This window comes from Hippoglossus stenolepis, chromosome 15 (genome assembly GCF_022539355.2).
Source record: "Hippoglossus stenolepis isolate QCI-W04-F060 chromosome 15, HSTE1.2, whole genome shotgun sequence".
Lineage (NCBI taxonomy): Eukaryota > Metazoa > Chordata > Actinopteri > Pleuronectiformes > Pleuronectidae > Hippoglossus > Hippoglossus stenolepis.
In genome coordinates, this window is record NC_061497.1 from 19707098 (window position 1) to 19718283 (window position 11186).

Consider the following 11186-nt stretch of genomic DNA (forward strand, 5'->3'; position numbering starts at 1 on the left):
CGGAGGATGGAAATCAAATAAGTGCACATTATGATCAGACGTCATTTGGGTTTCCGTGGATGAAGCCAATTCAAACTGACGTGCCGTGTTTAAGGTTTAAAGGAGTGGAGAGAAAAAAAGGAAAAGCATCTACCGACTGAAAGAACTGGTCTACAACTACTAGCAAGTATTTGTAGCTCTCATAGCTTCGCATATTTACAAAATGACACAATTAATGAAACAAATGATCGTGTTTCACTGTGCTGTGCTTTCTCCTAGTTTGCTGAAAGGTAATGCATCTCTCTATGGACTGGATCTGAACTCGAAGGTCATCCATCTTTGTTTCTTTTGCAGTGTAGTGTTTTGATACAATGAAACCTAGCTTAACTATCTGAGTGATAGAGTAGTTGAGTACAGTTGCTCTACAGTGTTTCCATTTTTATTATTTCATTTTCATTCTACTACATTTGTTTTATAGCGCTCGTGCTGTTAAGAACAAGATTTCACACAATGAATATACTTACACTGAGACTTATGTTTTGGTACTTTTACAAATTTAAAGGATCTAAATACTTAATTCAACGCTTCATAGCACATTTCATTAATTACCTCAAGCATATCACACATTATCTAATATCTTCACTTGGTCAAGAGACTAAGCTAATTTGTAAAAATCCATTGCTTATTTTATCATCACCATGTTTTCTCTTTGAAACTTTGCAAAATTAATTCATCCGCTTTTATCAGGAACATGTTATCACTGCTATTTGTGGATATCGGAGCATCATTCTTCATCTGCTCTAGTTTCTTTAATCCTCTCTGACTTTGATCAACCTTCTGGGGCAAATGACTCAGCAACTGTCAATTCACCGTCGGTCCACTCACACATGAGCGCAGTTAAAGACACAATCAGCTAATTTCACCGTGTGATTACTAGAAATCAGACTTGTAACAGAAATAATGGAAAGCATTAGGGATTTGTCTACAGATAGAAACAAACATTGATGGCTCCACCCATTTCTCCATCGTCTTCTCAGGAAGATTCATTTAATTTCCTTTACCTATGAAACGTCCAATCAGTGTCAGGTTGTGGGTTTATCTAAACGTACAATTCACACTTCAGCGTGTATAATGAAAAGGAATGTAAGCGTATATATATTGAGAGGAGAACACAAGAGATGAAAAAACAGACCTTAACCCTAAAGTGAAATAGAATACAGAGTACTGTAAGTGGAAGGTTTTGGCTGATGATGATCCACGGGTATGAAGGCCAACGTTCCCGTTTTCCTGAACCCGGAGTGACATCAAGTGGCCAAAATAGAGAAAGACAGCGTCTCTGTTCCAGACCTGCAGGGGAATTTGAGTCGGTCCATTCCCTTTCCTTTACAGATCTGTTCAAACACAGTGGTACCGTGAGCCAGGATACAAATTTAAACACACAACTTTACAGACATACAAGGAAAATGGGCACTAATTGGTGTCAAATGGTTTATTGTGACATATCTTCGCTCAAAAGTACAATTCCCTTCACTGCATGAGAACATTATTCTCTGCAGCTGCTCAAAGACGAGGCTGTGATGAGAGAGAAACGTTAATTTCTTTAACGGTGAAATATATTTGTGTTAGAAACTGGACTTAATTCAAACTTTCTTCACTTTTGGTTGAATCACAGAACAAATTTCAAAAATGAGTACAACTGTGCGTTTGATCTGCGATGGTGCTCTTGATTGCCAGTGTGGGGCTTGTTAAATCTTATACACTTCTGAATGTGTGACAAGTTTTTAAGACTCACATCAAACTTTAAATATTCCACTTTTTATTGGTTCAATTAAATTCCCCGTTGGACTGCATGACTTAATATCATATAAAGATAAATGTCTCCCTGCAGAAAAGTCTGAGTCTTGCAAAGAAAAGGCAAAACATCTGTCGTTTGATTTACTGAATGATTTGCACTAATGAGATAAAAAAACAACAACGACATCCCACATTTCCAATCACACCTCTGTGATACAACATTTGGAATGAAAACGAACATTACACGCAGACTTTTACCATTTGTGCGGTTATTGCGATAAAAAGAAATTCCCTGCATGTCTACTTCTATTCATCCCCAGCTCTCACTCTGTTTTAGAGCAGTTTAAAGACCCTTGCATCGCTCTGTGGTTTACTAACGTCACAGTTTTTAATTAGCTATTATATATTCTATCTTGTTCAGAGACGAATGCAATCGTTTTGTTTATTTTTACGCCACTTACTGTGGGTATTCAAAATGCATCACAATCGTAAACAAGCCTGTGTCGCATTGCATAGTTTCCTTTTTGACACATGAACTGCAAATCTTATCACACTGTAAAACTCAATGAGGAAACGTGAAATCCTTGTGGATATATTATAAAAGTCACACTCAGGTCATTTTGAATTATAAATAAGGCTCAGACACTACTCCAAGTTCAAAACCTTGAGTGAACTGACCTTAATAATCCCAAAGTACTTCACCAAAGTGCTTAATATCATATTCATGCTACCATCTTGATCAAGCGTCTGATCAACAATGTTCTTGTTACAAAAAAAAATACCTGCTACAGAATCTGTTTGGCTACAACTCCCTGTTGTATCCACATAATATTTAAGTTTCAAAACCAAAGAGATGAATCTGAAACCTGCATTATTACCATTTCAAACTGGAAACAAGAGTCATTGAGGTAATTTTGGAAAACAAAGCTTTGTCTAAAGGGCTGAACGTAAAACAAACAAAGTGCTGGTGAGATTTTGTCGGCCCGTGAGGTTCAGCTGAGAAGAGGAGTGTTGTCGTTCTGATCTTCAGAAAGTGTTTCAGGGTCTTTGTCCTCTTTCACCTCTTTGACCTCTTTGGAAACATCCACTCCGATCACAGCCACCACACTGTAACAAGGAAACACAGGTAAAAATGTCTCTGCTGATTCCAATTAAACCTGGCAACTGTTGAGACATTCCCAGCACACATAGACTAAAGTCATCTATTAAAGTCAATAACGGATCAAATGTTACAACAGGCCCCAACCGGAACATTGGAACTAAAATGACTCACTAGAGCGAATATATCCTCAAAGGCTAAAAACAGTCTTTTTAAGTTCAATCAAAATGCAAAATGTCCCATCTTGTTAAAGAAAGTGAAAAAAAAATCCTGAAGTTGTCCCTTTGTCCAAATCTGTGCCAAAAATTATTGGGGTTCTTTCTTGGCCTATTTTCAATCCTACCACCAAATTCGGTAGTTTTTGCACAATTCTGCTGACAAACAAACCAGTGGACAGGAAAAATATATATAACCTCCCTGGTGGAGGAAGTAATATGTGACTTACTCAAACTGCACAAGGTGCATTTCCGTTTTGTGGAATCATATCATTACAGATATCTATTGCTTTAAATAGAATAATGATCTTGAAAATGGCTTCAACAACTTGATTTGTAAGAGAACAAATTATTTATGCGTTATTTAAGTAACAAACAGAGGAGTTTACTTGCAAAGTTTGACAAAAACAGTTGAGAAGGAGGATAATTATGTGCGGCTCATTCTGGCCAGAGTTCGCTGAACCAGTGGCTTTGTTATTCTGTCACCACTCGTTATGAAACAGAAGAGGCGGTGCACGGGACAGAGGCAGATTCAGTCATGTCAACATCCCCCGACTGACTCAGCAGTTCTACTTTATCAAGTCAAGTGGAACTGATCGAATGAGCGAACACAGTGAAAAACAAGTAAATGTCCTTTTATCGTCTTTCCTGTTTTGTTTCATGACAAAACATCAGTATTGGTTGTGTTTGAATGCAAAGGCAAAGTTTAAGGCATGAGGTACAAAGATTCACGTCACCATATTGTTGGAGGGGGAAGTTGCATGTGATGAATGAGGAAGTGAGAAGGTTTTTTGGTTTCTTCGTGTCTAAATCAGACAAAGCATTTCTCTTTTCTGGTGAAGTAAAACCAGCTGACTCAGCAGAAAACAACAGGTGTTTGTGCTCCTCCATCTGAAGCGTGTCCAGCATGAACGGGTCATTAACTGATTAAACAAGACTCGCTGAACACCTTGTGGCAGACATGAGGAAATGTTGTCACTTCACATGAGTTCAGTGTTAACTTGTGTTGACGACTCTGTAGAAACAGATTCTACATGTGAATATGATGAATCTGTAGGCGAGGGGCAGCAACAAGACCAACAAGTTCAACTAAATGTAGTTCTATGAATACAGGAGAGTTTTGAAAATGGAGATTGATTCCTCCTTGAAAGATGTTGCAACTTGGACAAAGACAATGAGGGAATTGTAATGAATTGGCCTGGTACAATGGGAGAACGACTTTGTCAATTTGCAGTTTGATTGTGTAATATTTCCTTATTTGCTGGTGCGATCCTTTAATGCTGTGTAATGAACTCACCCTAGGACAGACAAAGGAATAACACAGAGTACTGCAGACAGCAGGAAGATGAAGCCAGGGAACCACGCCACCGTAGCTGCATAGACACTGTTGAAGACTGCGCCTGATACGTTGTTGGTCATATTCTCCAGAAAGGAGAGTAACGCAAACAAGGCCCCTGTAGGGAAAAAGACACAGGGGATTAGAAAACGTACCTCAAAGAGGTGACAGGGTGAATAACAACGTGCAGTGCCTTAAATCCACAAGTACATTTTCAAGATAACACTTTAAACTATAAGTGTTGTTAAAGGAACTTTGGACTCTGGAGAACACACACACACACACACACACACACGCACGCACACGCACGCACACGCACACGCGCACACGGTGCAGCGGCTCATGAAACACTCTAAACCCACTCACCCTGCTCAGACTTTGAGATGAGCTTTGACATCATCGAGCGCATAACCGGGAAAGGCATGATAGACAGAAGCATTGGCACCTTCACTGTGGTTCAACAGAGCACAAGACACACGTTATATTACTCATTGTGATGCAAGTAACAACATATAAATATACACTTCATTGTTTTTTTATTTGTAATTTATACTGCTGAGTTACTTAAAGTTATGTTTGTGCAGAGCTTTGTAATGTTTACAGCTGGATGTCCTCTCAAATGACACTTCAAATAAACAAAGCCTTGATCGTGGGTCTAATCAGTTTACAATGCAATACAGTTCACAAGAGACTGTGACTTTAGTGCCATTTCTACAACTTTTGTATAGTTTTCTGTAATTTGAAAAGGTACATAAACATAACCTAAGGCCTTTTAGCTAGTTATTAAACCAGTGCATGTTTTAACAAAATTATTTTCGATATCTGACACACAGTACAAGGTGAAACTATTTGTTTGGCCTCATGAAACTATTACTGAACTTCTCTGAAAGAAGGAAAGCATGAGTTAAACCAACAGCAGCTTGTTATTCAGGTTAGACAAATACTTGATCTTGTAAACAACTGACAGCCACTGAAAGGGAGATTCAAACCTATTGCACATTATAAGCAACACAGTTATAGTGTGGACTTTTTTCTCACCTATGAACATCATTACAGTGGTCTTAGTAAACGCCACCAGGACCATGCCTGTCACGACGGACAGGATCCCCAGCAGGACAATGACCAGCTGCGGTACGCCACAGTACGTGAACACAAACACTCCTCCAAAACTGACCAGGAACACAGTGGTGGACAGTGCTGAGCCGTAGCCAATCAGAATCTCAGTCCAGCACAGTGGTTCGTTGAGCGTGTACAGCGTCATCAAGGAGATCCCCCCCACATAAGCAAAGGAGAAGCTGGTGAAGATGAGCATCAGGAGGGCCAAAACAGTTTTACACCTGCGGCTGGCCCCTGTAAACATCTCATAGACCCCGTAGGTCATCTGTTTCAGGGCTGAGCGCCGGGGGGGCCCCTCCTGAATGACAGCATCAGCCGGGGGCTTCTTCACAGTCTCCTCCAGGATGAAAATTGCATAGAGGAGGATCAAAATCTGAATCAACGCAGAGGTAAAGAAAGGCCAGTTAAAGCCTGCAGCTCTCAGGAAGTAGCCCGTCGATATCGAAGCCACTCCTGCCAACAGGCCAATCATCATATCCAGTCCAGCCATGCGCAGCGTCTTCTGATGACCGTCCTCACACAGGTCGGCCACGTAGGCGAAGCAGCCCCCCAGGAACGTGCCCAAGCCGCCAAACAGAGAGCTGAGAAGCGAGGAGCCGATGAGCAGGTAAATGTTGAGCTCAAAGTAGGACACGGTCAGGAAGGCCAGGGTGTAGATCAACGTGCCGATCAGAGGCATGATTATGGGGATCTTACGTCCTCCCCGGTCGCTGTAGGCCACGAGCATGAGAGTGACGACCATAGAGGGGATCGTGGAGAAGAGCTCCGTGTAAAGGGTGAAGAGAGATGCCTGTCTTTGTACCTCCTGAAAACACAGAAACAATGGTTAAAGATAAAGAATAGGGGGGTTAGGGTGGTAAAGTAAACAGCAGGTCATAGAAAGCAAAATAACAAACTATCCTTAAACTAGCACACATGTAAGAGAGATATTGGCAATTTAACGTCATGAATTAAATTCGGTTGACGATTTGTTTAACAGGTGTAGAAAGTGGCTCACTTCTCTGTTCTGTTTCCTCTTTCTTTTGATAAGGGCAAGCATAGGGTAGTAACAGTAAACTTCCCCTTGCATATTACTTCATGATACTGAAGCTGTATAAAATTGTACTACCTGGAGCAGTATTATAAGAGGGGATCTCAACAGGTTATACAGGAAGAAGTCTGCTGTGTCATGACAGTTGGTTGAAGATTGACACAGACACCGATATTTGCTGAAATGCAAACTGTAGCTGAAGGCAGAGCAGACTACACCTGTGCTGTCTGTTGAGCTGCAGGTTATTTAATGGACACAAAGAACCCATGACAGAGCAAAGACTCAGGGTTTATCTGTGATATTGATCATATTAAATCCACAACAAGATGTAAGTATGTTTTAAATGGTAAGAAATGAATGTAATTTAGAAGACTCCTTCCTACTTGAGTTGCTTTAATGTATTCTTTCGCTTCGTGTCTAACCTCGTTAAAACTGGAATGGTTGCTGCTGTTGTCTGCACATCTGGAGGTGTTGTCCGAGGTGGGGTAGGTGGTGTTGGTCAGGTCCTCCCAGAGCCTCCGGTACACATACTGCTGCATGAGGGGATATATGAGAAAACTGGAGAAGGCGTACAGAGCCACCACGGGCTCGACGAGGAAGAGGCCCTTCATTTTGGACTTGATGCAATATTCCCTGGAAAAAATAATCAGAGAATATGTTTACAAATGACGTCTAATTTCTTACAGAAGATCATTGCATTCTCCTCATTACTAGCTAGATGCTCACTCTTGCTCAAATAGAAAGATGTGACTCCTCCAGCAACTAATGGATCAGATACGTGATGCAGAACATCAAGCTGGCACACCCTTAACGGCTCCATTAGAACATTTCACAAAACATGGGACCTACTGATGAAATATGCCAATAATCTATATGTGGTCATTTAAACACACTTGGTTTTCTATTTATTTTGCTTCTGTGTGTCTTTTTGTGTTGTCCTTGCACATGATCATGTATAAATGTGATGTTTTTGTAATTTGGTGTGTGTGTGTCACTGTTATTTGAACCACAGACAATAGGGTACAGATAATGTGCACATGTGAGCAGATAGAAACAATATGGATAAAAGATATTGCAATTTTTGTATGACACTTTAGTGAAATTGATTATTGTAGGATTTTAAACAATAATATAATCAATACACTATAATCAATACTTTTTTCTCTGTTGTTGCAACCTTTCAAACTTCCGTCAGGTACAATGTGCGATGTAAACCGATGTAACTCCAAACACAAGGTAGTACACAAGCAGTACAAATATCCGTTTTGGTTGTTTTTGCCTGTTGAGGGTTATCAATGAGGCCATGTGCTCCACATATCGATCCAGCGTGATCTGATTATTTGATATATTAAGTGCAAAATAAGACGATAACCCTGGAGTGGACAGTTTGTTCCTGTGAACTCACTCTGCTCCCGGTGTTCCATGGCAACTGGTGCTCTGTTGTCATTATTCCAGATGTTGTCGGTCGGTCGCAGATTCGTCATTTTCCCAAAGCGCCTGTGTCTTTAGTGCGGTGATAACACTGAAGGTGTCGTTGAAATAAAGATCAAACCCTAACCCTTCACGAGTTAATGTCATGTGTCCGCATCACGTTGAGACAACAATATAAATCATATGGTTGAAAAAATGAATAAAGTGTAAAAAAAACATGAACGGGATTCGCAGTAGTAGCTTGTGGCCTGATGACGATCTCATCACGCCACCGAGCCGCGGAGATGTTTGGTGCGCTTAAGAATAAAGACGCGTGGCCAGCTCCACGCAAAGTGCCTCCGTTTGACGCTGGTGATCATTACAACGCGCACACACCAACACGTGTCCTCAGAAAACATCCCTCACGTCAACGAGGTGGAAGCTCGTGCGCTGTTTTTGTGAGTAAAGTTGATGAACGTGCTTTTATTGCAAACCCCTTCTAATGCACGACATGGGTCGAAAATCACCCATATTCATATCCTGTGTTATTTCATGCATGGCTTGGTGCTTTCTTTGCATTATTCATTTATAGCTAATTCTTCCTTCTTCATTTAGGAGAAGTCTTCTTAGATGACATAGAAGACTCATCTTCTACATCTATGTCAACAAAGGAGCCTTCTCCATTTAGGAGAGCTGGATTCCAAGACACACCCACAACTTCAGCTGGATCCTGTGGAACAAGGTCTAGGTCCTCGGCATCAGACATTTCAGACTCAGAATCAAGAGCAAGAATTGCCTCCTCATTGTCCTCATCCTGTTCTTCATACAGCATCTTTATGAACAAGTTAACCTAAGCAATTTACCAACCGTAAGTCTGAGATGACTGCGACCAGCCCAACACTCTGGATAAAGAAAATCAAAAGCATATTTTCAAATGCATCAATCTGTCTATTAAGTTTACACTGTTATATTTCGAGTTTTATTATGTTGATCTGGCTATGGTTAGCTAGCCACAAAAGAAGCTAGCTAGCTAACAGCTAGTTAGTGTTGTACATATTTCTTATTCTCACTAGGAACGGATTGTAAAATAAGACCTGCATGCATCAGATGTGCAAAAGCAGCTGTGTGAGATGAATGGTAGGTGATCCGTAGTTAATACATACTGTTTGGGTCATGTTTGACCCATGTGTGTAATAGTGATGTAGAAATACAAACTTTACGTTTGTTTATAAAGGAAAAAAGAAAAATAATGACACAGGCGTTTTGGGAAAGAGACGAATCTACGACCGAGTCTGCAACCGACCGACAACATCTGGAATAAAGACAACAAATCACCAGTAGAACTGGAACACCGGTCTGCAGGTTTAGATCAATATTTACCCTTTAACCTTGAGTTTGTTTTATAACAAGCTGCTGACAGGAACATGCAAAAGCCTCCTACCTTTCAGATGATGGTCGGGATCATGTTTTAACCTTTAATTTCCAGTCAGCAGGTCATCGCAGCAGCTCGGTCTCAGACCTTCTGTTGTATCGGTGGACGAAGTTGTTGTGAAGGCTACAAGCCCCGCCCCTCGCGCATTGTGATTGGAGCAGTGTTTAGAGAAGTGCGTTCATTCGCCCAGAGGAACTGTCACTCACTAAAAAAGCCGGACGTGTGCATTTTCTGACACCAAAACGCGACCGTTTTTTTTTATTATTAACATCGAATCAAATCACACGTAACGTTTTTTTTTATTAGTTTTACCTGAAGATGTGAATTATTTGTGCGATATAAACGCGTCAGTTATCTTTATATAAAAGCGTGCGCCGTCACTTTACTAAGTATTACGGTACCATCACGCCGGCGTGTCTTGCGTCGGGAGGTCGGGATGTACCATTATACTTGCACGCTGGGGGGGATTTGTTGAAACAGCAGCAGAATATGAGTCACAACCAGGCAGGGAGAAATGTTAAGGAGACATTCATCAAGCCTCTATCGCACTGTCCTAAAAACAAAACGCAAATGAAACGTGTATTTGTGAAATGAAACTGGTAAAATGTTAACACTAGCTCATCAGAAAGGGCTGGGACCCTATGACTGGACTGCACATAACGGACTAACTGTACTTTACTCATTCCAGTCTCTAGTGTTGATCTACAACGTATTTCAAAGTCCCTGGTGCTTATAGTATTTTGTCAGTATTATTACTTCTTTTTTTTTACTATTTTTTATATATTTCTTATATTTATTCTTGCAAAGATAGACCACAGCAAATTCCTTGTAGGTGTAAACCTGCTGGACAATAAAACCCACATCTGATTGTGATTCTGAATATTAAAGTAATTTTAATACATCGCACTGTCCAGTGTGTAAGATTTAGATCCAATGGCAGAAATTTTATATAAAATAATCCTTCTGATCTTTTCACAAGTGTGTTTCATCTAAATTGTATGAATTGTTGTTTTCTTAACCCTAGAATGGGCCCTTTATATTTAAATACTTTATATTTACATCAGGAGCGGGTCCTCTATACGGAGGCTGCCATGTTTTTTACAGTAGCCCAGACTGGACAAACTAAACACCTTTTGAGTTTTTATGACAACTGAAGCTACCGCTGGTTCTCTTTCATGTTTGGATGAGGAGGGTGAGTTGAGGGTTATTCAGCTGCAACATGCGACTTAACCACTAGATGTCACTAAATTCTACACACTGAACCTTTAAAGGGTTAATTAAGTTTTGTTCTGGTTTGTTTTTTGTGTCAGGTAAATCATTTTGTGAGTTTCTTTGAATGGTTAAAAATGAAATGTAACTTAGGAACTAATAGAGGGATGTAATTTGGAATCAGCTTTATTGACCATGTATGTGTACAGATACAAGGAATTTGACTCTGTTTTTTCCGTTGCTCTCAACGTACAGAAATAGACAAATAAACAAAAAAACAAGGACAACAAAGCAGAACAAGGTTAAGCAAACATTTAACTAATATGTAGAAGTATGAATATAAATATTTATGCAAAAGTATGTATATATGAACATAAAAACACAACAACAATGACAATGAGTTGTTAAAGAGGCGCAGATTCTATAAGATTATTCTTCTTTCTGCTCCTTTTCATTCAAGATTTGAAATATATGATGTTTGTATTTGAATTGTTTTGTCAGGTCCATGAATGAAACAAACTTATAAATAAATAAATATTACGGTAACGTCAGGTGGGCGTGCCTTG

General features: G+C 40.0%; 1 protein-coding gene across 1 annotated transcript; it reads right to left on the reverse strand.

The window, feature by feature from the left end:
* Positions 1-1453: 1453 nt before the first annotated feature.
* Positions 1454-9523, reverse strand: slc46a3 (solute carrier family 46 member 3). The gene is made up of 6 exons (XM_035179304.2): positions 9421-9523; positions 6992-7202; positions 5462-6344; positions 4790-4873; positions 4385-4541; positions 1454-2880 (listed from the first exon to the last, which is right to left on the reverse strand). Exons 2-6 carry the CDS (start codon positions 7178-7180, stop codon positions 2766-2768), a joined length of 1428 nt encoding a protein of 475 aa, XP_035035195.1. The 5' UTR covers positions 7181-7202; positions 9421-9523; the 3' UTR covers positions 1454-2765.
* Positions 9524-11186: the final 1663 nt, after the last annotated feature.